This window comes from Triticum aestivum, chromosome 2D, assembly GCF_018294505.1.
Source record: "Triticum aestivum cultivar Chinese Spring chromosome 2D, IWGSC CS RefSeq v2.1, whole genome shotgun sequence".
Taxonomy (NCBI): domain Eukaryota; kingdom Viridiplantae; phylum Streptophyta; class Magnoliopsida; order Poales; family Poaceae; genus Triticum; species Triticum aestivum.
Genome location: NC_057799.1, coordinates 12985682 through 13012643, shown reverse-complemented (window position 1 = coordinate 13012643; position 26962 = coordinate 12985682). Strand labels below are relative to the sequence as shown.

The window sequence follows — 26962 nt, the reverse complement described above, 5'->3', positions numbered from 1 at the left end:
ATCGGCTTGGCGGAGGGATTGTTGGCATAGTTCCTGCCGCTGCCGCTATTGCCACCGTTGCCCCCGTTCCCGCGATTAGGCGAGTTGGCAGCTTGGAGAAGTTGTCGCGGGCACGGTCACCACCACCGCCAGACTGCTTGTTGGGGAAGTTGCCACGGGCGTGCCTCCGCCATTGTTTTTGTTGAAGTGGAGGTGAATTGCGACGTTGGCACACGACTGGGAAGATCCGCCGCACAGACTCATGCGAACCTCGAAGCTCAGCAGCTGTGAGTACAGCTCCGGAACCGTGACCGGTTCGACCCTGGAGCACATGGCCGAGACCACTGGGTCGAACTCCTCATCCAATCCGGCAAAGATGTGAGAGACGACATCTTCTTCATCAACCTTCTTCCCTGAAGCCATTAGTTCATCACACAAAGCTCAGATACCATGAAAGATTTAGTGTAAGTGTATGCCTCTTGGCAGGGACGCGTGCGTGTTATATAGCAACACAAGATACATGGTTCGGCAGGTTGTAACTAGCCTTGCCGTCTACTCCAAGCTATACACAAGATAAGGAGATAGAGATCCTATCTAGCCTAACAACCTGTCATGTACAACAACCTACACGCACACAACACTAAGTTACAAGTTGACACGATACACACAAGCCTATCATTTAACATTGTTCAGGTACCGGCAGTTTGTTGGGGAAGGATAGAGAATTCGAAAACCCGGGCCGATATCGGGTGGGAGCCCCAATACCCAAGCTTCACAGAGATCCTCGGTATCGACGGTTAGTACCCGGTCGCACACGTTGAACATTTCTTCTTGTTACCCTGAGTGAATAGCAGCATCAAGGGGATCATACGGATGTGTTGTCGTAACACCGGGTTTTGTTGCCCCAGCACAGCAGTTTTAGAAACTTTGCAAACACTGCACAATAGTGTTGTAGAGGTGTATATTCGTTCTGCTAGGTGGTCATCCTCTGTTCGATTTTCTGATACACTTTTCGCGTTCGTCTCGTTTCCTTTCGGTCTGATGCTTGTTTTTTATCCAGGTTTCCGAGCACGTTTGTTCTGAAAGTTTTTTTTTTTTTACCGATTTTGGTTTCCTGGTACATCATGGCCGGAACTTTATATTGAGGTGCATTTTATAGGTTTTCATTGGATGAAATAAAATCATTTGGTTGATACGAGTTGCTTTCAGTCAAACTGGTGGCGCCACTGAAGTTTTGTCCGAAACCACGTCTGAAGTGGAATTCCAATGCTTTCAGACAGTGACATCCCACCAACAACACAGTAAAAGAAAACCTGAAAAAAAGGAAATTATTTATACATGGGCACTTGCAAATTGCAACAGGAATGTGGTGACAACCTTCCTTTTTATCCCCAACACCTGCAAGTTGCAACATGGAGTGTGGTGAAACTCTGTTTTTTCCCTTCTACATCTAGTGCCTGACATGCAGGCCCCAGGAATGAAAGTATTCACGCATGAACCTTTGCAAGTCGCAACAGGAATGTAGTGGCAGTCTTCCTCCTTTGTTTTTCAACTCTTGCAAGTTGCAACTGGAGTGTAGCGAAACTCCCAACTTTTTTGCTGTTATTTGTTGAGCAATGTTTTCTTGCTGTTAACCATCATCTGACATGTGGGCCCCGGTGTCCATACGCCTGCCGACTGCCGTCCGCGGACCGGCCTAGCCGCCCACCCAGCTAGATAGCCGTGTTGGACCCGTGCGCCTGGATGTCAGTGCTGCTGCTAGTAAACAAGTGCTCTGCCTCTTTCTCCACAGTCGAAGCAACAGAACATCACAAGATTCAGAAAAGCACCTCCATCTCCCAGTCCCAGCCTCTCTGGTGAAGAGGGTCGCCGCCATGGGGTCGGGATCTTGCTGCTGCATCGGGTGCGGCAGCAACGACGACGACGGCGGCGACGGGGGCGGCATGGGGCTGGACCCCAAGGGGTTCCTGCTTGCCATGATGATCGCCCTGGTGCTCGTCATGCTCTGCCACATGCCCAAGCCCCGCCGCAACAACTACGTCGTCTACCGCTGCTAGCCATCCACCCAGATGAACCAGCACCGGCCGTGGACGGACGGATGGTGGCTCGCCCGCCGGCGGCCGGCCGATGGCCGAGGTTTGACCGTCGATGGCCGTGGATCGATGATGCCCAAGTAAAAAGGTCCTGTTTCCTCTCCCTCACCCTGCTCTGGTTCCATCGTTGCTCAATCTTTTGTAATAATAAATAGAAACGTACTGTAATTAGCTGAGATTTACTGCTGCTCTGAAGTTTGGCCATCGCCATGTCACACGAGTGTGCATGTACTAGCACGAGAAGCAAGCGACCACTGCTGGTCGACGATATAAATGCAGAAAGATTTTAGATTCATGTCCGTCTTTTTTCTACAGTTGCACTTGTTGTGCACAAGAAAGAACCTTGTTCTGAATTCGTGGTTGCACCTGCTTCCCGATTGTTTCTTCGGAAACCATGGTGTGGTTTGATTCAATCTACAACTTTTCAATATTTTGATCTGATGATACACCCAACCTAGGAACGGACGAATGAATGAATCAACCAAGCAAGCAAGAAAAAAGAAGAAGATGTTAATTAAAATACACATTCCTCGCCGCTTTCACGCGCCTGAAGAAAAAAAGAGGATGGAGGCTGTGAAACGGCGACGCCGACGTGTGTTACTCTGTCCACACACGGACACACCACACCATATGGCCATTGTCAATAATTTTCTTTTAGAAATGCAACTTATCGATTCAGCCGCCATTTCTGACATGTTAGTTCATTGTTGCGTATGCACAATCCTTTTTCTAAAGATTTTTTTTCTAAGTGGCACAATGCATACGTCAGATGGACGGAAAACTGCATATGCACCTCGCTGTCCAGGGGAACGTCACCTTTCGCTAAAACAACATTTCATCTCGATGATAGACTGCAGCAGGCAGCAATCAGCGCGCGGAGACAGACATTTCACAGTTGTGGCCGGAAAGCCGCGCGCCTCCGGACGGCCGGACGGACGGCATGTAGCTTTCCGATGCGAACTTGCCCTCATCATCACGATCGGACGCATCTCCGGATGCCGCGTGCACACGAGCTAAAGCAAGCTGGGTGACACGCAGGGGACGCCGATGATTCATGGCGCCTCGCCGTGCACGTTCAGCTGTCGGAGATAGGCAGGCCTTTCGCCGGTTGCCGACCTGCCGACGTGCGCGACAACGCGGAGAGAGCGAGCTGTGCAGGTAGTAGCCCAGCGGAGGAAACCGGCCGCCGCTTTTGCGCCTCCGGGAACCGGGAAAGATCTCGTCGTCGACCGCCGGCCCACGAGGAGGAGCCTCGGGATTCGGTTCGCTGGGGCCGATCCCGTGAAAACAACAGAATTTTGGACGCTCCTGAGCTGAACCGGGTGTTCTCTGCATCTGGGGTCCGGTCAGTAGACAGAAGCATTATAAAAAGAGAAAAATAGATCGCCTGCATGTGCATGGCATGCATCACAAAATCACCAGCAAAATATATGTGCATGGCATATATATATTGCTATATGTATACTTGGTCAAAATTACAAAGTTTGACTTACGGCAACAATATATTTTCAAGTATTGACAATCCAAAATGCTTTGCAAGGAAGAGTGAAAACCGAGAGACTCCCGAAGATCAGAAAACACAACAACAATACATTTTGGAACATGGCAAGTATTCACGATCCAAAATGCTTTGCAAGGAAGAGTGAAAACCGAGAGACTCCCGAGATCGGAAAACACAACAACAATACATTTTGGAACAGGGCAAGTATTCACGATCCAAAATGCCTTGCAAGGAAGAGTGAAACCTGAGAGACTCTCGATCAGTTGAATTCATTGCAACGAGGGCTTCAATGCGAGAACCTGTTTAAATAAACTTACATGAAATGTTTGAAAGTGTAACACTTTGCAACCCCAACCAACCAACCAACCAACAAAAAAAGTCAGTTGAAACCCAAACAAATTTATATGAAATGTTTGAAAGCGTTTCACCCTACAATTCCAACCAACGCAGCCTGAAATGACAACAATAAACTGGAGAAACGCACACCAAATTACCTCATCATCCACAAAAGATAACCATGATGAGTTCACGTAGCATAACACAAGCAAAAGTTGTCTGGATTGGACAATGACTGCATGTTTTACGCACGTACTAAACATCTTATTCGCGTTAGTCGTCGTGACTCGAGACAATATACACCTCAGGTTCAGATGTGGTGATGGCTCTGATATAGATCACAGGAAACGAGCCATCCATGTAGCAAAGCGGGACCATGCCAGGTCAATGGCTCCCTGATTCTTGAGAGCCTCAGGTGATGTGTTCATGAAGGCATGGGAGCATCCAGGGTATATGTGCACTTCATGTGGTACCCCACAAGACTTGAGCTTCTCCTCCAACGACTTGGCCGCCTGAAACATCACCATGGCAATGCTATCTATTTTTATTTTTATTATCTGAATTAACAAACTATTTTCCAGTTTCTAACTCCCTATGGAAACAAATAAGCATCGATATTGTTTTATTAAACAATACCGAGAACTAAGGTCAAGGAAGGTCTTACGGTCACATCGGCAAACCCGACATAAGTGTCGAGCTCCCCAAAATGAGCCTGGATTGGAGCCAGAGCCCTGGAAGGATCAACAAACTTCGACGATGGTGTCCCGTAGAAAGCAACAACAGCATCAACCTCCGGTACCAAAACTCCACTCGCGATTGCCAGTGCACCTCCCATGCAATAACCAGTAACACCAACCTAAGAAGAATAGAAAAAAATATGTCAACCATTACTTACGCGCTGTATTTCAACGGAACATAAACATGACATTATGTGTTAGGATTGCGTTACCTCCATGAACCTAAATCGATTCTTTCATAACAAGATCTTAGATTTCACTAATGGGCATAGTTTACAAATCTGGTTAACCAACAAAATCACGCAACAAGGTTTGCGCAGCAAACAAACAAAATGATTACTTACATAACATATTTTCACTGATGCATGCAAGGGAGGTAGCACAACAAATCTACCAAAAGATAAATGATCTGCGTGTCACCCACCAAGAATATATAATACAATTCAAATAAGGAAAACATATATACAAAATCTTGAAACCTTAACAAAGGTAAAAGCTACCTTGGGTGATCCATTTTCCTTGAGCCATTTCACCGAGGCTTGAATGTCCTTGATTGCGCCCTGCCAGTCTAGCCCTTCCATCAGATGCCGAGCCTCGGCAGCATCCAGAGCGACCTTCCCACGGTACAAACTGAAAAAGAAAAGCGTAAACGCACAAAGCATTTGAGATTTGACTGAGCGATGATATTCCGAGCGGATCGGATAGCACTTTTTGAAGCATCCGCTTTTGCGAGTACTGTGTCTTGAACAAATGGTGCAAAGAAGCACAAGACAGGATAGATCGCCGTACTCTGGAACAAGCGCTCTGTATCCATGGCCGATTTGGGAGATGTGGGTGGCATGGTTCTTGACCTGGTTGTTGACGCCCCACCACTCTTGCAACACTACAACTCCGGGGGCATCCTGTTTGCCGACAACATAGGCATCGAAGGTCTGCAGATGTACAGCATCAGATCTGTTTATATAACAGTAATCTAAGTTGCAATAAGGCACAGAGCAAAAGCACCAGGACTGTGTGACTGTGTCACTACGAGTGGCACAATGTAGTCATACTAGCACAAGCGTATAAATCTGCGTAATGACATCAATTTTATTTCTTTGCAAACAACAAATAAATAAAGCATCCCGTATTACAGCACACACAGCAGGTCACTGGATGGAGTGTATTAAATTCGTGCTTCAGCCAACTCATCTAAATATACGAACTGATGAAGAGAGACGGGGCAATATATTTCAACATTCTCTGCAGTCGACTCATCCAAAAGTCTAAACCGTAGAATAGAGGCGGGGAATATATTTTGACAGAGTGAACTTTGTAGCTGGATGAGCCATCACAGCGGGCGACGGATGGTCTTTCGAAGCTGGAGGGAGGGAACGAGGGAGGAAGGGAGAGACGAGTCGCTCACCGTGTCCTCTCGCTGGATCCGCACCTTCTGGAAATGGGCGGCGTCGCCGGCGACGGCCATGGCGGCTCGGGGACGGAAGCGGGCGCAGTGCACGGGGCGGGGAGGCGCTCCGGAGCAGTAGCCGCGCTAGCTGTGGTCTGTGGACATGGCCACGCCCAACATGGCGTCTCCCTTTTCTGGCAAGCTAGGTGACTCGATCGGCGCAACTCGATCCTGGACCACGAGCAGAGCACGACATAGCAGGCTTCTTGTTGGTTGGCCATCAAGAAAAGCAGCTACCAGCGTAACGTTGAAGGGAAGGACAAGATATGGACGTGACAACAGCGGCCTTTCCCAACAAAAAGGGGTTGAAAAGACCTAAAGGTGCAAGGAAGTGGGCAAGATTCTTCTATCCATCCACTTCTCTTTTCCTCGTCTTACTCATTTCGAGGGCAAAAATCCCACACTTACGGAAATCTGATACTAGTACGTAATCTATACACACACTCACTTGCACTGGCTAACACTTATCTTTTGTTTCTGAGATTGATAAGATCCACACTGGCTAAGAGCGACTTCAACGCGCCGACTCAAACGGACGGTGCTTTTATCCGTCTTTTGTCCATTTAGGTTGGCCTGACGGACAACCATGTCCGCTTTCGCGTTTGGGTCAACGCTTGCGCCCGACACCGACCGACCCATTTTTCGGGTCACGCGAAGAAACATAACGCAAGCATTTTGGGTAAAATAAAAACATTAATGTCGGCCACAAAGGCCGACGAGAGTCCACGAGTCCACTTACATTAACTAAAACATAATTAAAACTAAAACTACGAGGAGGCGCGCTGCCCTACGCGTCCTCGTCCTCGTCGTCGGGGCCGGTGAGGTCGATGAGCGTCGGCCGCTCACGTGGAGCCACATCTGTCCCGGTTGGTATAAGAACCGAGACTAAAGGTATTGGGCTTTAGTACCGACCCATTAGTCCCAGTTCCCTAACCGAGACAAATGGGCCTTATAAACCGGAACAATTGGGTCTTTTTCTACTAGTGCAGGCTCGAGCGACGTCGTCCGTCGCGAGTTGTACCGCCGCCGCCGGCTGGGCTGGCCCAACGCCGGAAAGGCGCGCCTCCTCCTCCACCTCGTGATGCTCCTCCTCCGCGTCGCACTCGAGCATCTCGAGGTACTCTCCCTGGCGTCGCTCCTCAGCCAGACGCTGTTGTCGTCACTGCTTGAGGTAGGCCTGCTCCTGCGCCGACGTCGCCCGATACCAGACCGATGGCGCGCTGACCCACTCACGCACATGCCCGGTCCAGGAGTAGCGCTCGATGGGGGTCGGCTCGGGCGCTGGTTCCGGCTCCGGCTCGGCCTTGACAGGGGACGATGGTGTTGGAAATATGCCCTAGAGGCAATAATAAATGGTTATTATTATATTTCTTTGTTCATGGTAATTGTCTATTGTTCATGCTATAATTGTGTTATCCGGGAATCGTAATACATGTGTGAATACATAGACCACAACGTGTCCCTAGTAAGCCTCTAGTTGACTAGCTCGTTGATCAATAGATAGTTATGGTTTCCTGACTATGGACATTGGATGCCGTTGATAACGGGATCACATCATTAGGAGAATGATGTGATGGACAAGACCCAATCCTAAGCATAGCGCAAAGATCGTGTAGTTCGTTTGCTAGAGCTTTTCCAATGTCAAGTATCTTTTCCTTAGACCATGAGATCGTGCAACTCCCGGATGCCGTAGGAGTGCTTTGGGTGTGCCAAACGTCACAACGTAACTGGATGACTATAAAGGGGCACTACGGGTATCTCCGAAAGTGTCTGTTGGGTTGGCACGGATCGAGACTGGGATTTGTCACTCCGTGTGACGGAGAGGTATCTCTGGGCCCACTCGGTAATGCATCATCATAATGAGCTCAATGTGACTGAGGAGTTAGTCACGGGATCATGCATTACGGTACGAGTAAAGAGACTTGCCGGTAACGAGATTGAACAAGGTATTGGGATACCGACGATCGAATCTCGGGCAAGTAACGTACCGATTGACAAAGGGAATTGTATACGGGATTGATTGAATCCTCGACATCGTGGTTCATCCGATGAGATCATCGTGGAACATGTGGGAGCCAACATGGGTATCCAGATCCCGCTGTTGGTTATTGACCGGAGAGGCGTCTCGGTCATGTCTGCATGTCTCCCGAACCCGTAGGGTCTACACACTTAAGGTTCGGTGACACTAGGGTTGTAGAGATATGAGTATGCGGAAACCCGAAAGTTGTTTGGAGTCCCGGATGAGATCCCGGACGTCACGAGGAGTCCCGGAATGGTCCGGAGGTGAAGAATTATACATAGGAAGTCAAGTTTCGGCCACCGAGAAAGTTTCGGGGGTTATCGGTATTGTACCGGGACCACCGGAAGGGTCCCGGGGGTCCACCGGGTGGGGCCACCTATCCCGGAGGGCCCCATGGGCTGAAGTGGGAAGGGAACCATCCCTTAGTGGGCTGGGGCGCCCCCCATGGGCCTTCCCCCTGCGCCTAGGGTTGGAAACCCTAGGGTGGGGTGGCGCCCCACTTGCTTTGGGGGCAAGTCTCCCCCCTGGCCGCCGCCCCCCATGCAGATGGGCTCCTGGCCGGCGCCCCCCCTCCCAGGGGGCCTATATAAAGGGGGGAGGGAGGGCAGCAATATTACAGCCTTGGGCGCCTCCCTCCTCCCCTGCTACACCTCTCCCTCTCGCAGAAGCTCGGCGAAGCCCTGCCGAGATCCCGCTACATCCACCACCACGCCGTCGTGCTGCTGGATCTCCATCAACCTCTCCTTCCCCCTTGCTGGATCAAGAAGGAGGAGACGTCGCTGCACCGTACGTGTGTTGAACGCGGAGGTGCCGTCCGTTCGGCACTCGGTCATCGGTGATTTGGATCACGGCGAGTACGACTCCATCAACCTCGTTCATTGGAACGCTTCCGCTCGCGATCTACAAGGGTATGTAGATGCACTCCTTTCCCCTCGTTACTAGTATACTCCATAGATGGATCTTGGTGATGCGTAGAAAATTTTAAAATTCTGCTACGATCCCCAACAGACGGTGCCAACGGCGGCACGACGCAGTCGCCGGACGCAGAGAGCGCCATGACCTCCGCCATGCACGCCTGGTATGCCTCCTCCTCCTCCTCCTCCTCCTTGCACCCCTCCTTGTTTTCATGGAGGACGGCGGCCAGCGCTGCCAGGTAGGCGGCCTCCTGTCGGTGTCAAAACCGGCGGATCTCGGGTAGGGGTTCCGAGCTGTGGATCTAGGATCGATGGGGAACAAGGGACGATGAACACGGTATTTACCCAGGTTTGGGCCCTCTCGAAGAGGTAAAACCGTATGTCCTGCTTGATTGTATTTGATGTATGGTATGGTTACAAAGTAGATCTACCTCGAGATTAAACGAGCTATACCCTAAGGTAATGAGGTGATGAATGTAGCTCTCGCCCTAAACCCCCTGGTTTATATAGACACCAGTAGGGTTAGGGTTACATTTGATCGGTTACAATGAAGGAAAGATCATGCTAATCCCGACTTGGAGGGCACACCACAACTCCGAAGATCTCCTGTCCGGTCACGGGTCCGCACTCTAGCTTGGCCCCATAGTGGCCCATCAGTCCGGCCTATATGTAATAGGTCGACAGCCCGGGTACCCCTTAGTCGAGGACTCCCTCAGTAGCCCCCAAACTAGCCTCCAATGCCAGGGCATGTATTCGGCGTCCGCACATATCATGGTCTTCGTCTTGCGAGGCGAGTTCTTGTTTTATCCTATGCGTATTCGGAGCTTGAGTGGTGTTCGGAATCTGAAGCGTCCACTTTACTTAGCCTTGAAGGCCAAAGTGCTCGAGTGTGAACAGTGCCCATGTCTGACAACTTTTAGCGAAGGGTCGCGGCCGGTCATAACGTCAAACGGCTGGCAGTTCTTGATGCGCGGCTCGAGGCCACCCCTCCATTGCCACATCTCATCAAGGCAGAGATCATGCCCCGTTTTTAGGGCACATGATCAATGATTTCGATTCCCCATCCGCGCATGACGTTGCGAGTATATCAGGAAGTGGAGAAGCCCACAACGTGAAAAGAGGAACCCTTGGCTCCTCCATAGCCCATAAAAGGGGAACGGCCATAGTTATCATTTTACGCCTTCTTCCTCCTCCGCTGCTGCCTTTCCAATCTCCAGAGCTCCATCGCCCTTTCACAGCGATTCCCTTTCCCGCTTCCTCCTAACCTCGACTATGGCCAGATCCGGAGCTAATGGAAAGTGGGAAGCCTTTGTCGTCGACATCGAGGAGCTAAAGCGGCCACCTGTCGGCCGATATCGCTCACCGGGCCCCCGAGAAGGGCCAGGTCATCCCCACGCTCAAGCCAGGCGAGAGGGTGGTGCCCCCCCCCCCCCATTTCATTTGGGGGTTAGGATTCCCGCTGCACCCCTTCGTGCGGGGATTGCTGTTCTTCAATGGGCTAGATTTTCACGAAGCCCCCAATTCTCTCCTCCACATTTCCACCTTCATCATTGTGTGCAAGGCCCTTCTGCGGGTCCAGCCGCACTTCGGCCCGTGGCTGAAGATGTTCAATGTAAGCCGAAGGTGGTCGGCAGCGCCCAGATGGACTGCGGCAGGGCGATGATTAGCAAGCTCACCCGAGTCCAATAGCCGCAGGGCACATTCATCGACACCATCAAGGTGTGCAAAAGAAGTGATTTTACATAACAGAGCCTCGGGAAGTGACCTGGTCAGCAGCCCCTGAGTTTAGATCCGGACCCCGGCGAGGCTAACCTCGTGGACCAAGAAAGGTCTTGATTGGGCATCCGCCGATGACGGACGGCATGTAGCTTTCGAATTCGAACTTGCCCTCCTCATCACGACCGAGCTATATATTTTCCTTGTCTTGTCTGTTGATGCATACACCAATCAATCACGTACGTCGTCACAAGTCGATGATTCATGGCGCCTCGCCGTGCACGTTGAGCTGTCGGACATAGGCAGGCCTTTCGCTGGTTGCCGACCTGCCGACGTGCGCGCACGACAACGCGGAGAGATCGAGCGCAGCGCAGCGGAGGAAACCGGCCGCCGCTTTTGCTCCTCCGGGAACCGGGAAGGATCTCGTCGTCCACCGCCGGCCCACGAGCAGGAGCCTCGGGATTCGGTTCGCTGGGGCCGATCCGCTGAAAACAAAAAAGAATTTTGGACGCGTTCAGGGAGCAGCCGCCGTTAAAAGAGCAGGTATTTTGTCTCTATTTGTGTCCCTCATTCACATGCAAGGAAAACTAATTCATATTAGAGTGAGAAAGTAGCATGCAATCGGGAAGAAAATACAAAAGCATATAGTGAGAAAGTAGCGGACGCAGCGATTCGGAGCTCGAGCTCAGATGCTCCCGAAATCGCCGGCATCCGCCCATGACTTAGGATCTGAACAATTGGGCCTAACAGGTCGGAAACGAAACAATGGAAAAGGATCGTACGACGGCTATACAGTATGGAATAGTGCCGATTTCGCGGGCCCAAATTGTATGAGGGTACGCTCCGCCGCGCGTGGACGGGAAACCGCTAGCTACATACTACAAAGAGAGTTCTACAAAAGATACTACAAAGAGAGAACAATTTGGCAACACTACCCAATACTACCCAATACTACAAAGATACAAGGGTGCCGATGCACGGCAACACTACCCAATCGACCACCAAGCACACTACCAAACACTTGGGACCGACGAGGACCTTCCGAGACCTAGCCACCGAGAAGAAGTGAAGCGGGACAATGGCGAAGCATGGACTCCAAGGCGGTGCCTTCAAGAAGGGCACGACACCGAAAGTCGCCACCGCCCGATCTCGGAGATCAAGTTTTCACCCGGAGCAACATGGAGAGAAGAGAACACCACGACGGAGCCTTCATGAAGGAAACAACGCCCGCGGCTGCCGCCACCGTCGGCCGGAGAAGACCGGGCAAGTTATGCACTCTGATGTTAACCCTCTACCAAACCACCATGCTTCACCAAACATCGCCAGCCATGCCACCCATGTGGCCATGGCTGCCCGACCGCACCCAAGACGCGTGCTCCGCCCACGAACGCCGCGTCTCCCACCGTCAGGGCCGCCGCCCAGCATCCAAGCAACTCCGTGAACACCCAAAGGCCTTGGCTTTGGCCTGACTGGCAGCCGCCGCCTATGGAGATGCCAGCAACCGCCCTGCCTCGAACATCGCCAGAACCCCAACAAAGAGCACACAACCGAGGAAAGGGGGAGGAGGAGCGGTCGCATCCGGACCGGTGCACCCCTGCACCGGCGATAGGTGGCCATCGGGGCCTCCCATCCCTCCTGAGAACTCCCCACCGGACACACCCCCTTTTCGCCTCACCATGGCGCCCGCCGCAGCTAAGACGCGAGGCCACCAACGGCAGCCCGCCCAACCATCGACAAGGAGCGCGAAGCCAACCCGCACCCGCAGCCAAGAGCACTCACCGGGAGAGCCACCCCGCGCCGCTCGCCGTCGTCCAGGGGCCGGAACAGGGGAGCCCTGACTGGAGGTCGGCCAGCACGCACCACCAGCTCGCGCGCCCGCCCCGAGCCCGTCCACCGCGCCACAGCAGACGTGTCCACCCTGCCGGAGAGGCGCCGCGCGCCGCCCCCGTCCGCCGGCCCGCCAGATCTGGCCGAGCCCAGACCAGGCCGCCACCACATCCGCGAGCGAGAGCCACCTCGTGAAGCCCACCGCGCCGCCACCAAGCCCTCACTACCCCGCCGCCAGGGCCCGCCGCCACGCCTCCGCGCCCCTCACCAGCGCGAAGCTCCGCCGGACGCCGTCGACCCGCGCCAACAACCTCCGAGCAGGATGGAGATGGAGCCCCGCCGCCACCGGCGCCGGCGGGCTTTGCCCGACAGCAAGGTCCGGCGGCGGCGAGGGAGGGAAGGGAGGAGGGGAGGCTCGAAGCCGGCGGCTAGGGTCCCCCCCCCCCCCCCTGCATTTTTTTGCTGGGACAATAACAAATACTGGGTTGCTTAGCAACGCGTCCACGACGGCAGCGCTGCCTGGTTCGTCTGCGGTGAGGCAGATGAACCGGAGGACGACCTGGGCAAGCCGTCATGCACCTTCTTCGACTTGAGGCCTGTGGCCGCGTCTCCAGACGCTGAAGTCAGGTACCTTCTTTTGTTTGTTGTAGTCAGCATGTTAGTACTACTCATTGACCCGTCCATCTATGGGCTAGCAATAAAAAATTGCAAAAACATGGTAAAAATATCGGTGCTTCAAAATGCTTTCAAAAATACATTTTTGGAGCATTGATTTTTTTTGGTCATGCCTTTCATAAATGTGATATCATGATGAACATTTACAAGCACTTAAAAAATTTATCAAAGTTTACCAAAAAAAAATCAGAACTATTTGGTTTTCTTTTATTGTTGATCCGAGCTCATTTGAGCTTGAGCTCAGATACTCCCTGTCCGTTCACCTCTATCTTTCTATCAAAAGATACTACATTATCTGGAGATGAACCTTATGCAGCGTATAATTCTCAGTATACAACTCAAGTTTGGTGGTATAGCAAAAGGTCATTATAAATCCTCTCTCACTTATTCCGTAGTGTCACTAAGGTATTCCCCACCCCCCGCCCCCCTTTTTAATTTGGTACACACACCGATGTTGATGACAATCAAAACATGTTGTACAATAGAAAACTTTATGTTTCAATTTGACCTTTCTAATTCTCATCTAGATGAGAACTGACAAAGTCTTATCTAATTCCGACACCTTTCAATTTATGTGTATATTGATGCAATTTTTCTTCTTCTTTTTTTGTTCGATTGAGTTATGCTTCTTCTTTTTTAGATTTTTTAACTTTAGGTGTATATTCATGCATCGTTTACGTAGTTGCATGAGTTCGTATGGTTTTGTGGCATGCTAAATTGCTAATTGAGGTGTCCAATTGTGAGAAGGAAAATTTGAGACGTGACCAATCAGTGCCCGCAGATGCGCCCGGGCAATGTCTACGGGTGTTTGAGGGCCGGAATTGCCAAGTACGGTTGTAGATGCTCTTACGCATGCACTACAAAATTTTCAATGCCAATTGGCAAGCCCGCGCATTGTTCTGGAAGACTATGTAGGAATATCCGAAAGGGCAGTGTACTTGGTCCGCGACCTGTTCCAGTCGATGCTGACAAACTTCAAAGTATATAAATCAGTTTAATTACCTAGTCCAAGATTCTCGTATCACTTCCGAAAGAGAGTTTGTTTTTTTTTTTACCGTAAAGCCAAAAGAAAGTTCGTCCTTATGACCGCACACCGGGAGACGATTTCTTCATGGATACATTAATTAGGAGTTTCAAGTAGATAAATTAACTTGGACCGAGATCTTCCGACGACTAGTAGTCCTGGAGCCATTGTTAATTTTGTACACCAGTTTCAGGTACATCTATCAAAGTGCTTGCTAGATCGTGCAGCTAGCTTGCATATGTATTAAGTTGGCACCGTACACAGACATACAAATTCCTACCATAGCGAGCTGCTCCTGCTCTGCGACCAGTCATGGAGATGTCGCCTCTCCTGAAGCTCGTCTCAATCACTCTACTACTAATACCGTGGTTTCCTCATGCCATGGCAGCGACATCCCTCCTGGAAGAACAAGCAGAGGTCCTCCTTGCCTGGAAAGCCACACTCCAAATCCATCCAAGCCAGCTACAATCCTGGGGAAGTGCAAACAACACTGCGCGGCCGTGCAGCTGGCATGGCATCAGGTGCAGCAAGCATCGAGCAAGGCGCCAGGAGGTGATCACCGAGATCTCTCTACCCGGTTTGGGGCTCGGAGGGGAGCTCAACAACCTCAACTTCACTGTGCTGCGTACTCTGATGAGCATCCAACTCTCCAACAATAAGATAAGGGGCTCCTTTCCACCTGCTTTAGCATCATCCTTACCAAACCTGAGACACCTAATGCTCCAAGAGAATGAGCTTTCCGGTGAAATACCAAGCCAAATAAAACTACTAGAGAGTCTGGTTGTGTTGGATTTCTCAGCCAACCACTTGTCTGGCCCCATCCCCACTGAACTAGGCTACCTAAAGAAGCTGGCTAGGATAGATTTTTCCAACAACAGCCTCACTGGTCCTATTCCAAGAAATCTAGGGAAATCAACTAGTATCACAATCTTGTACCTTGGTGGTAATCGGTTATCCGGATACATCCCTCAAGAACTAGGTTACCTGTTGTGTTTAAATCAGTTGTCTCTTTGGAAAAACAAATTAATTGGTTCCATCCCCAATTCCTTTGGGAGATTGATTAACCTCAAAGGCTTGTACCTATGGGGTAACCAACTTTCCGGACGTATTCCTCAAGAACTTGGTTTCCTAGTAAATTTAGAAGAGTTGGATCTTAGCAGCAACCAACTGACGGGTTCCATCCCCAGTACATTTGGAAGTTTGTCAAAGCTCACTATGTTGCACCTTTTTGGTAATAAATTATCTGGATATCTTCCTCGAGAACTAAGAAACCTGTCAAATCTTGAATATTTGGAACTTAACAACAACCAACTCATGGGTTTCATCCCCCATATCTTTGTAAATTTGACAAAGCTCTCTATCTTGCGCCTTGATGCTAACCACTTCTATGGATATCTTCCTCGAGAACTAGGTTACATGGTGAATCTTGATAACTTGGATCTAAGCGAGAACAAACTCATTGGTTCCATCCCCAATACATTTGGAAGTTTAACTAAGCTCACTCGCTTGTACCTATGGGGTAACCAACTTTCCGGAAGTATTCCTCAAGAACTTGGTTTCCTAGTAAATTTAGAAGAGTTGGATCTTAGCAGCAACCAACTGACGGGTTCCATCCCCAGTACATTTGGAAGTTTGTCAAAGCTCACTATGTTGCACCTTTTTGGTAATAAATTATCTGGATATCTTCCTCAAGAACTAGGCAACCTGTCAAATCTTGAATATTTGGATCTTAACAACAACCAACTCATGGGTTCCATCCCCCATATCTTTGTAAATTTGACAAAGCTCTCTATCTTGCACCTTGATGCTAACCACTTCTATGGATATATTCCTCGAGAACTAGGTTACATGGTGAATCTTGATAACTTGGGTCTAAGCGACAACAATCTCATGGGATCCATTCCCAATACCTTTGGAAGTTTGGCTAAGCTCACTGGCTTGCACCTTGATGGTAATCAGTTAACCGGACATATTCCTCGAGAACTAGGTTACCTGGTGGATTTAGAAGAATTGGCTCTTAGCAATAACAAGCTCACTGGTTCCATCCCTGATGTCATTGGAAAGTTGACTAAGCTCAGAAAATTGCGTCTCGGTGAAAATAATTTCTCCGGAAAAATTCCTCAAGAAATCGGTACCTTTATGAATCTTGTGGTCCTGCAACTTGGCGCAAACAATTTCTCTGGTCCCTTGCCACCTGAGTTGTGTGCTGGAGGCCTTCTCCAGAATTTAACTGCATTTGATAACAATCTGAATGGACAATTGCCATCAAGTTTGGGAAACTGCAAAAGCCTAGTTCGAGTTCGTCTTGAAAGGAATCAAATAGAAGGTGATATCTCTGAGTTGGGAGTTCATCCTAATCTTGTTTATATGGACATGAGTTCAAATAAACTATTTGGTCAATTGTCTTATCACTGGGGAGGATGTCATAATCTTACCAAGCTAGGCATATCAAACAACAACATCACAGGGAAAATACCTGCAAGTATGGGGAGGCTATCTCAGCTAAATGTACTTGATCTCTCCTCAAACAGTCTCGAAGGAGAGCTTCCTAGAGAACTAGGCAATTTAGAACGATTATTCCAGCTGCATCTTGCAGATAATTTGTTCCATGGAAGCATACCACAAGAATTTGGAGCATTGTCCAGTCTAGAGTCGTTGGATTTATCATCAAATAACCTTAGTGGTTTGGTACAAGGATCAATTGAGAATTGTTTGAAGCTCCGCTCATTGAATTTGAGTCACAATAATTTTAAAGGAAACATCCCTGTAGTGCTTGGGGTGTTGAACAACTTACATGACATGTTGGATTTAAGTGATAATTCATTTACTGGGAAAATACCTAGCCAACTTAGTGGTCTGATAATGCTGGATAATTTGAATCTTTCACACAATGAACTTTATGGTGTAATCCCATCATCATTTCAGAGTATGAAAAGCTTGACATCCATTGATTTGTCTTACAATGAATTGGAAGGACCAGTCCCAGAGAGTAAGCTCTTCAAAGGAGCTCCAGTTCAGTGGTTCATCCATAATAAGATGCTATGTGGCATAGTGGAAGGATTGCCTCCTTGCAATAACACAACTTGGAGTGGAGGGAAAAGGAAACGGTACAAAACACTTGTACTAGCCATGATTACTCCTCTAGTATCTCTTATTCTTGTTGCGGTGACGTTGATGTTCACAAATGCAAGGAAGAAATCCATGAAAATTAAAGAGGATATAGTAACACCCAAAAAAGTATTCTCTATTTGGAATTTTGATGGGGAGGATGTATTCAAACAAATAGTTGAAGCAACCAATGATTTTAGTGAAACACATTGCATAGGGACTGGGGGATATGGATCTGTCTATAAAGCCAAACTTGCAACATCTGAAATATTTGCAGTGAAGAAGATACACATGATCGAAGATAACTATTGTGTGAACGAGTTGGTATTCAATAGTGAAATCGAGGCATTGGTGCAGACTCGGCATAGAAACATCGTAAAACTATATGGATATTGTTCCTCTAGCCAAGGCAAATATCTTATCTATGAATATATGGAGAGGGGAAACTTGGCAGAAACACTAAGGAACAATGAAAGGGCAATTGAATTGGACTGGAGAAGGCGGATAAATATTGCACTAGATGTTGTTCATGCTTTGGCATACATGCATCATGATTGTTCATTACCAATAGTCCACAGAGATATAACAAGCAACAACATTTTACTTGATCTGGAATTTAGGGCTTGCATCTCCGACTTCGGTATGGCTAAAATTCTCAATATTGATGGTCGAAATCTCACAAGTCTTGTTGGGACGAAAGGCTATATTGCCCCAGGTAAAGAAAATAAACCTCATCAAATACTTTTATAGTTTTGACACTACATATGCACATACATGTAAAATGTGATGTCAATGGAACTTGAATTGTTTAGTTGCAACAGATACACTAATTAATTGGTATTAATTGCAGAGCTATCATATACAGAGAATGTGACGGAGAAATGTGATGTATACAGCTTCGGAGTTCTTGTTCTAGAGCTATTTATGGGATGCCATCCAGGAGATTTTCTCTTTTCTCTCTTGTCATCCACCAAAAATAATGATGTGTGCTTGCAAGATGTGTTAGACTCAAGGCTCATTGTCCCTAATGCTGAAACTGCTAGGGAAATATACTACATCCTCAGTGTTGCAGCTCGGTGTCTTGAGCCTAACCCATCAAGCAGACAAACATCACGACGTGCTAGTGACGAGCTATCTGTGATTAAAGTATGTGAAGATCATGTTGATTATATGCATATTGGCCTCAGAATTCCTGCAAAACAGTGCCTATGATTATGGGCGATGAACTCACGTCTTGTAGTTTCTTCTTTGCTACCTATGTACTTGCTCAAAAAGTGTCATTTCCTCGGTAACTAGCACGACAAAGGAATTCTAATGGTATGTATGGAACTAGCAAACATGTACTAACATAAGGATCGTATCATTATAAACCAGTTTGATTTGATTTTAACATTGTAAGATGTAGCAATTACGTATAAATTGACCACGACCACTAGTTCATTAGCCTCGATGCATTAGTTATGTCGTTATAATGGGACTTTGAAAGATGGACTAGTTCTTGCCCGACGCATGGACACGTTTATATAGCGGGTGGATGCGGGGATCCAGCCGGAGAGGTGTTTAATGCTCGTCACCGCAGGAACGAACGTGTGGCACTCGAGGCGCCAGAGTAGGTTCCTTGGCGCACGTGCCAGTTTATGGAGGTAGGCTGGCAAACGAATGCCTGCACAACGGGCGGTGCTCTCTGCCGTCGAGCCGCTTTGATGTTGGCTCCAGTGAGCGGCGTCCGCTCTGAGGCAACATGAACGTGGGCAGCTGGCTTCGGGTGGGAACCAGGGCGGACCCAGAACAAAAATGTCTCGGTGTCCACATATACACTATACTAGCCACATGTACACTATGCAAGGGATGGATAACAAGCAATGATATACATAAAAGTAATACGCTACAATTTAAAATATTTGTTAGTAAAATTTCTTACCAAAATTGATTTCTTCTAGAGCTTGAGATGAACCCACTGTAATAGTGTCTAAATGTTGTTCATATGTGGAGGCATTGTTTGTTTGTGCGATAGTCGTCATCTGGTTCATGTGCCGGAGATGTGGCATCATGAGGTTCACGTGATGGACCAGCATTATAATCTTGTGTCGATGCCTTCATCTGTTTAAGAAACCTTTCCATAAGTTCCCATGTAATTCGCCGGTAAATATGTAATCGTAAGTGCACAACGAGTTACATTATCTATTTTTAAATATGCAAGAAATATGAAACAACAAGTAAAGCATATTGATCAAACTACTAGACAAATTTTCATATTGTTGTGGCGCGGTCAACAAATAATCCAAAGAGATATGAATCAGTAGGAGACATTATCAAATCACAGCAATCCAATTCCCAATCATAATATATACCCTTGATTCTGAAATCCTAACCATACAATTTAGAGCAACTCCAATGGGGCGACCCAAACGGACGCGCGCTTTGTCCGCTTTTTATCCGTTTGGGTCGGCCAGGCGGACGTGCGCGTCCGCATTTTAAAATGGGTCGGCTTGACCGCCCAACGGGGAGGCCGACCCAAATGAGTCGCCGTAGAAAAAAATAACAAGTTGCACAAAATAAATATAATTAAGCATAAAGTGGCCGGTAAAACGCCGGCCAAAGTCCACCTAAATCTAATAAACATTAAAAAAAGTCTGCGCCCGCCTGCTGCCTCCCCACACGCTGCCCTAGACGTCGTCGGCCTTGCTCTTGCCCTTGCCGTCGACACTGCCGTCGTCGGTGAGGGTTGATGAAGACCTGAGCAGGGCCAACCACCCGAACGCCGCCTGGTACGCTGCCAGGCCAGCCTCCTCCGGCGTCTGCTGGGGCGGCGGCATTGCGGCAAGCCGCGCGCGCTCCTCCTCCTCCTCCTCGAGCCGGAGCGCCTCCGCGTCGCGTTGGAGCATGGCCTCGTAGCGCATCTGCTCCTCCGCCGTCGGCCTGCTCCTGGCCGAGCCAGTGCTCCTTCCATCGCTTGAGGTGGGCCGCCTCCTCCTCCGGCGTCGCAGCAAAGTGGACGGGAGGCGCGCTCACCCACTCGCGGTACTGGCCCGTCCACGAGTAGGCCTCCTCCGGCCAAGTGGGTGGAGGCGGGGAGCGCATACGTGTCGGCTCCGGCTTGGGCTGGACGGGCGGCGACGGTGGCGGTGGCGGCATGAAGAGCGGGGTATGGACGGAGTCCCCCGCCGCAGACGGGGCAAGGGCTTGCTCCAGCCCATCCCAGTGCGCGTCCTCCTCGAGGCGGCTAGCCTCCAGCGCGTGCTGCAGGGCCTCCTCGAGGGCGGTTTGGTACTCTGCCTCCGCCTCCATGTCCTCCAGCTCTACCTGCGGGGGCGGCGGTGGGAACGGCGGCGGGACGGCGTCGACACCCGAGCGCCGTTGCTCCTCGTGTTCGAGGGCGAACCATGCCTCCCAGTTGGGGGAGTCGGCGGCGTACTCTGGCAGCCGACGCTGCTCCGGCATGAGCTGCGCGCGGCACCTGTGCACCTCGTCGTCGTGCGCCCGCTGGGTACGCGGAACAGCCGGCACCGGGATCCGCTGCGGATCCAGATGCCAACGGTGCGGCAGCATGACATCGGGGTACGGCAGTGGTTGCCTGTACTCCCAGTGCCACCGCGCTTGGTGCACCGGGATGTGCAGGCGCCGGCGACCAGGGCGGAAACGCGTCGCCGCCGGAGGAGGAGGGGGAAAGGGAGCACGGGAGGACGAGGTGCCGGGGGTGCCCTTGCCCTTGCCCTTGCCATTGCTGCTGCCGAAGAGGCCCATGGGCGCGCTAGGGTTTGCGGTCGCAGGCGAGGAAGCAAAGGGAGTGATGGGGGCCAGATATGGACGGGAGAAGTGGATGAGGCCGACCCCGTCGCATGCGTGGTTAAAAAAGGACGCTTCCACTGGCTGACGCGTGGGCCCGCTGTCGGTGGTCGTCATAAATAAGACGACAGGTGACGGTTGGGTGGCCGCCAGGTGGGGACGCAGCGGACGGCGAGGAGACGCGCGGCGCGTCCGCTTCGCGTCCGCGCCGACGCATTCCAGGCGCAATTTTGGGCCGGAAATGGGTCGGCGCGGACGCCAGGCAGACACGATTTGAATTTGGGTCGGCGCGTTGGGGCGTCACTTTTGTCCGCACCGACCCAAACAGACGTGGACGGACGAAATGAGTCGCCTCGTTGAAATTGCTCTTAGACATAAGAAAATAGACAAAACTAAGATGAGTTCGCGTACTTGAGCGAGATTGACGGCAGCACCAATTTCCTTCACTTATTTGCAGTCGGCAACAGGTAAGGGCCGGACTGCGCAGCCGACTCTGGCTTCCAAAGCACTGAAGCAGGCGACGGCGGACACCCTCACACCGTATCACTGCGCGCAAAAGAACAGAGGAATAGACAGACACATGTACGTACAGAGATGAGAGATAGCTAACCAGGCGGAGTGCCCATTCCAAATAGGGAAACGTTTGGGGCCGGGGCACCGGGGGAAACATTGGGCCGGTCTCCCTCTTCCTCGCGTCTCCTTCACAGGGCGCGCGCCGCTCTCTTCTTCTGCCCCCTCCTCCCCACTCCTTCCCCATCCCTTCCCCTCTTCTCGAGCTGCGACTGGGCCACCACGACCTCCATCGCCGGCGGCCAGGCTCCCCTCGCCGACTGCCATGGCTGCCTGCCGCCATGGCCAGATCCATCCCCTACCTCAAGCTTTCACGCGGGCGCATCCCCTCCCTCCCTTCCCCATCCCCCCTTCCCCCTCCCCCCAGCTGCGACTGGGCGACCACGACCTCCATCGCCGACGGACAGGCGCTCCCTCGCCGGCCGCCATGGCTGCCTGCAGCCATGCCCGGATCCTCCCGTGTATACAAGTGTTGCAACCGTCACCTAGAAAAGCTTCAACAGCCGTTGAAAAAAGCTTCAACCATAGACATAGGAAGCTTCAATGGCACTACACAACAAGGGGAAGCTGCAACCGTTGTTGGATTTTGCTACTACCGACAAAGCTTTTTGCTACATCCATCAGGCAGAGCTGCGACCTCGCGAGGACGACAATGCTTTTTTTGCTGCAACCGTAGCAGGATTTTGCTACTACCGTTCGAGGTTTTGGCTACATCAATGTTTTTTTGCTGCAACCGTAGCAGGATTTTGCTACTACCGTTTAGAGGTTTTTGCTACATCCATGTTTTTTTGCTGCAACCGTAGCAGGATTGTGCTACTACCGTTGGAGGTTTTTGCTACATCCATGTTTTTTTGCTGCAACCGCAGCAGGATTTTGCAACTACCGTTGGAGTTTTTTTGATACATCCATGTTTTTGCTGCAACCGCAGCAGGATTTTGCTACTGCCGTTGGAGTTTTTGATACATCCATGTAAGGCGGGGCCGCGACCTCGCGAAGGCGGCGACGGCGTTTTTGCTGCACCGTAGTTTGATTTTGCTACTACCGGTGATTTTTTTTGCTACATCCATTCAAATGGCGTTGACTCACGGCCGGCGTCGACGTATTTTCCTGCAGCGAGCATCAATGGCGAGGGCGGCGGAGCTACAACCGTCGTCGTCAAGAGCTGCACCCGCAGGTGGAGCTGTTGCATGGGTCGAGGCGACAACGAGGCCGGGAGGGTGGGGGACCGGCGACGAGAACGACCGGCGAGGGCGGGGTCCGGCTGGCAACGAGGAAGACCGACGAGGGTGGGGACTGACGACGGGGACGACCACCGGAGGGACAGGAGGCGTGGTGCCGTGCTCCCCGAGCGGGAGATGCGGATCCAGGCCGACTGTCCAAGGAAGAAGAAGTTGGGGGCGATCTGGTTTTTTTTCCTCGATCCAACGGCTGCGTGGCTCATATCCGATGGCCTGGGCTGGACCGGCCGAAACGCTCGGCCGGTGCGCCGGCCCCTATAAGCGCCCTTCCAAATATCGAAGGATGTCCTGCGCGAAGAAAGACGGGCTGCTATAGATAGATGGGCCGTGCCTGCCGCCCGATGTCCACCTCAAAATTCTACATGACGTAAGCATCTCTAAGGGCATATGAACAATGGTTGATAAGATAGTCTTATCTTAAGCCTTTCATGTAATTTAGAAATGACAAAAAAAATATCTAAAATGAGTCATCTCTTAAGCTTATCTTCAATAACTAGCCATTTCTAAAAACATAGTGAGACATATTATGCTAAGAGATCATCTTTTGTAATATCTTAAATAAGAGAAGACAAACCTTTTTTTAAGAGTTCTCTCCCCCTCCACCTAATCATTTATCCTACGTGACACTCATAGCCCCATTGTACATGCCCTAAAAAACATAATGTAAGCATAAATTTCTACCGGTGTCCTATGACACCGGCTAGCCTATTGTGTGTCCGCCCCTGGGCAGGAACGCGCGCGGGCATGGGAAGGAGTTTTGGGTGGGCCAGATTAGTCAAATGCGGGCGTGGTAGCGGTCCAGATACCCGCAAAGCCCCGACCCCCCCCCCCCCCCCTAGTTTGTTGGTAGGAACACGCCTGTACAAGCCTGTAGACCGATACATACCCGTGTTGGACGGCAAAACACATCCGGACCACGCAGTTGTGAGTGGTTTGAGGGTCGGCGTAACGGCGTTGGAGATGCCCTTAGCAGCATGTTGGCTCGCATCTGCTCATGTTGTATCTTATTGTTGTTTGTGTTGTTTTACTCTAAACCCTCTTGAACTTTGCATTTTTGCACTCCTTCATAATGATTACATGCAGGAGCTCGGCTGTATGGTTCAAAAAATAAATAAACGAAGATACATATGTGCCGTGAATCACGCACCACGTACTTGTCCTTTTTCATTAGAACCCGATCTAGCCGTCAAAGATATTCTTTCTTGGGATGGGGTAATCAACTTCTACTATGGTAAGCAATTCAAACCAATTCAAAAGGGGTAATCAACTTCTGGCGAGTCACCTCCCTTAGTAAAACAAAAAAATGATGTCTGTGGTGCTTGGACGACGAGAGAAACAAGTACATACGTGCCACGACGTGGCAGTGGAGATATCACTAACAATTATTGGCTGCGTGCATGTGCAGATCGTAACATCAAATGGCGTGAATCACGCAAGCCTTGGAACTGCAGCGATTGTATATGCGGATAGTTCCATTCGCAGTCCCCATCACCACCGTTGGTGGTGGAAGGTGTATATGGTAGATTTTGTTTCTTTGGGAGTGGCGGTTCCGGCATGTTCTATGGTAATGTGGAACATCGTTGATGCAAAGGTGTGGGGTTACACCTCCATTATGCACCAAAAAAGTTACTCCTATGTTGCAATGCATGGCACGATGTGCTATGTTGCAGCTAAACCGCTAGCTACGTACTACAAATAGAGTTCTACAAAAGATGCTAAAGAGAGCCTTTCTTCTATAATTGCTGAGCTTGAGGTGCTTAGTCCTTGCCACCTTGTGGTCTTGGCTCTGTTCTGTACTAAGAGCATCTCCAGCCGTGCCCCCAACAGGCCTTCCCCAGACGTTTTTGCCGCGCCGGCGCACAAAAATCGGTCCAGTCACGCAAAGCGTGGAAAGTCGTCTGCCTCGACCCGACCACCGTCACGAACCAGAGCATCGAGACGTACTGGGAGCGCATCAAGGCCGAGTTCGACGAGCTCAACCTCGTCGGCCCCTACTTTAAAGGCGTCTACATGCAACGCGGGGCGAATGCAATGGCGAACCATTGGAGGCACATCCAGGCGGCGTGCAACAAATGGCATGGGATCGTCGAGGAGATCGCGGCTCGCCCGGAGAGCGGCGCCAACGTTGAGGATCAGGTATGGCACGCCGGTATCCCGCTTCTCTTCGCCGTGTGCGCCCACCAACTGTTTGTTCCTCGGTGCAGGTGGTGCGCATGTTCGCCATGTATCGCCAGGGCAACAGCAACCAAAAATTCAAGTACCTCCACATCTACAAGCGCATTGACAAGTGCGAGAAGTGGGTGGATGTCCGGCGCACCCTCGACAAGGCCAAGGAGACGTACAAGCCGGACGCGCCGACGCCGAGCGCGTCAGAAGGGCGGCCGGACGGCAACAACGGGGTCAAGAAGGGGAAACACGCCGACGCGGCTACCGCGCGAGTGCAGGAGTCCATCGAGCATTGCCTCGCCGACGCACAGGCCCGGGCCGCCCTGCGTGAAGAGAAGACCGAGGCGCGGTGGTCGGCGTTGATGAAGAACAGCTCCGTCAAGCTCGACCTGCTCCGGACCAACGTCGCTGCGAAGAAGAGGAACACCGACCTAGCTTTTCTGATGGGCGGGGCGGACATGCTCCAGAGCAACGACGAGAAGCTCAAGGCGTGGTACATGGCGGAGCGCGGCCTCATCCTGAACCAGCTGCCGACGACGGCGCCACCAACTCTCACGCCCACGCCGACACCGCCGCCAAAGCCCGAGTGATGATGCCTCCACAACGCCCAGCAGCACCGAAGCCGCGCCGACGCCGCCCAGCACAGAAGCAGCTCCGACACCGCCAAGCCCGCGCACGCCGACTCCGCCGACGCCGGATGCCGGCCCCGCCGAGTCATGCGTTCCGCACGCGTCCAGACTTGTGGCGCTCTTTTTTTATTTGCCGGACTATTTATCCGATCGCCGAACTGTGGCATGTGATGATGATCGCCGGACTTGTGGCGTCTTTTGTGATGAGTGGGAACGACCAAGTTCGAAATTGCCGCGTCCTAGGGCCGGCACCTGGGGGCGTGACTGGGAGCTAGGTCGCCCCAGGGGCCAATCTAGCGCCGGTTCGCCCCCAGGCCGCTCTTTTTAGGCGCCCTGGGGGCGAACGGCTGGAGATGCTCTAAACCCGGAGACTTTGGTCTTTCTCTTCTATAATGAATTGGCAGAACTCCTGCCATTGCCCCTCAAAAAAGAAAAAGAAAAAACGAGAACAACTTGGCTCAAGGAGAATTGGAAAAATGTAAGTAACCAAAAACCTTGAGCTAGAGATAAAGGTTTAATATGTGGTTGCGGCCATCCAATGGAGATCCGACTCCTGCTATAAAAAAGGCCTACTAGCTAGCTCTCCAGCACAGCACTGTAGCTTGAAAATTCACATAAGCACATAGGGGGAGAGGGATAGATGGCAACAAGCTATGAAGCATCAAGGGCGCAACCCCACCTCGTGTTTCCTCTTTCTGGCCCGCCGGTCTGCGTCGACTTTGAGTTTGAGTCGAACCCCGGGTGCCTACGCTCCGTATATAACGAGAGAATGGGTGCCAACTTCATCAAGATAAGCGACGTCACCGGCGACTCCAAGACCCCGGCGGGGAAGTTCACCCTGGAGCCGTCCAAGCCGTCATGCACCTTCACTTGTAGAAAAAGAGGCTTCCATACGCCCCCATTAGTCCCCAAAACAATCGAACCGCGACAAAAGGGGCCTTTAGTCGCGGTTCGGGAGGAGACCCGCGACCAACTATCTGGGCCCAGCGCGCTCGGTCGACAGCTGGCGGACGGGAGGGGCCTGGCCAACCGGGACTAAAGGCCCATCCAGCTGGCGGACGGGAGGGGCTTTAGTCCCGGTTGGCCTGGCCAACCGGGACTAAAGGTCCCCGAAGGCCTTTAGTCGCGGTTGGCCAGGCCAACCGGGACTAAAGGCCCATCCCTATATATAGGACTCAGCTCACTTCACAATTTTC

The 26962-nt window shown here is 51.0% G+C and overlaps 2 protein-coding genes and 1 pseudogene across 2 annotated transcripts; 1 reads left to right on the top strand and 2 right to left on the bottom strand.

The window, feature by feature from the left end:
• Positions 1–248: 248 nt before the first annotated feature.
• LOC123056321 (uncharacterized) lies at positions 249–387 on the bottom strand (annotated as a pseudogene).
• Positions 388–3956: 3569 nt separating this feature from the next.
• LOC123051091 (protein usf) lies at positions 3957–6301 on the bottom strand. The gene is made up of 5 exons (XM_044473860.1): positions 6052–6301; positions 5436–5578; positions 5147–5276; positions 4574–4765; positions 3957–4421 (listed from the first exon to the last, which is right to left on the bottom strand). The coding sequence occupies exons 1-5, from the start codon at positions 6109–6111 to the stop codon at positions 4248–4250; spliced, it is 699 nt and encodes a 232-aa protein (XP_044329795.1). The 5' UTR covers positions 6112–6301; the 3' UTR covers positions 3957–4247.
• An 8280-nt stretch (positions 6302–14581) lies between these two features.
• Positions 14582–18589, top strand: LOC123048267 (probable leucine-rich repeat receptor-like protein kinase At1g35710). The gene is made up of 2 exons (XM_044471403.1): positions 14582–18092; positions 18228–18589. Exons 1-2 carry the CDS (start codon positions 14582–14584, stop codon positions 18587–18589), a joined length of 3873 nt encoding a protein of 1290 aa, XP_044327338.1.
• The last annotated feature ends 8373 nt before the right edge of the window (positions 18590–26962 follow it).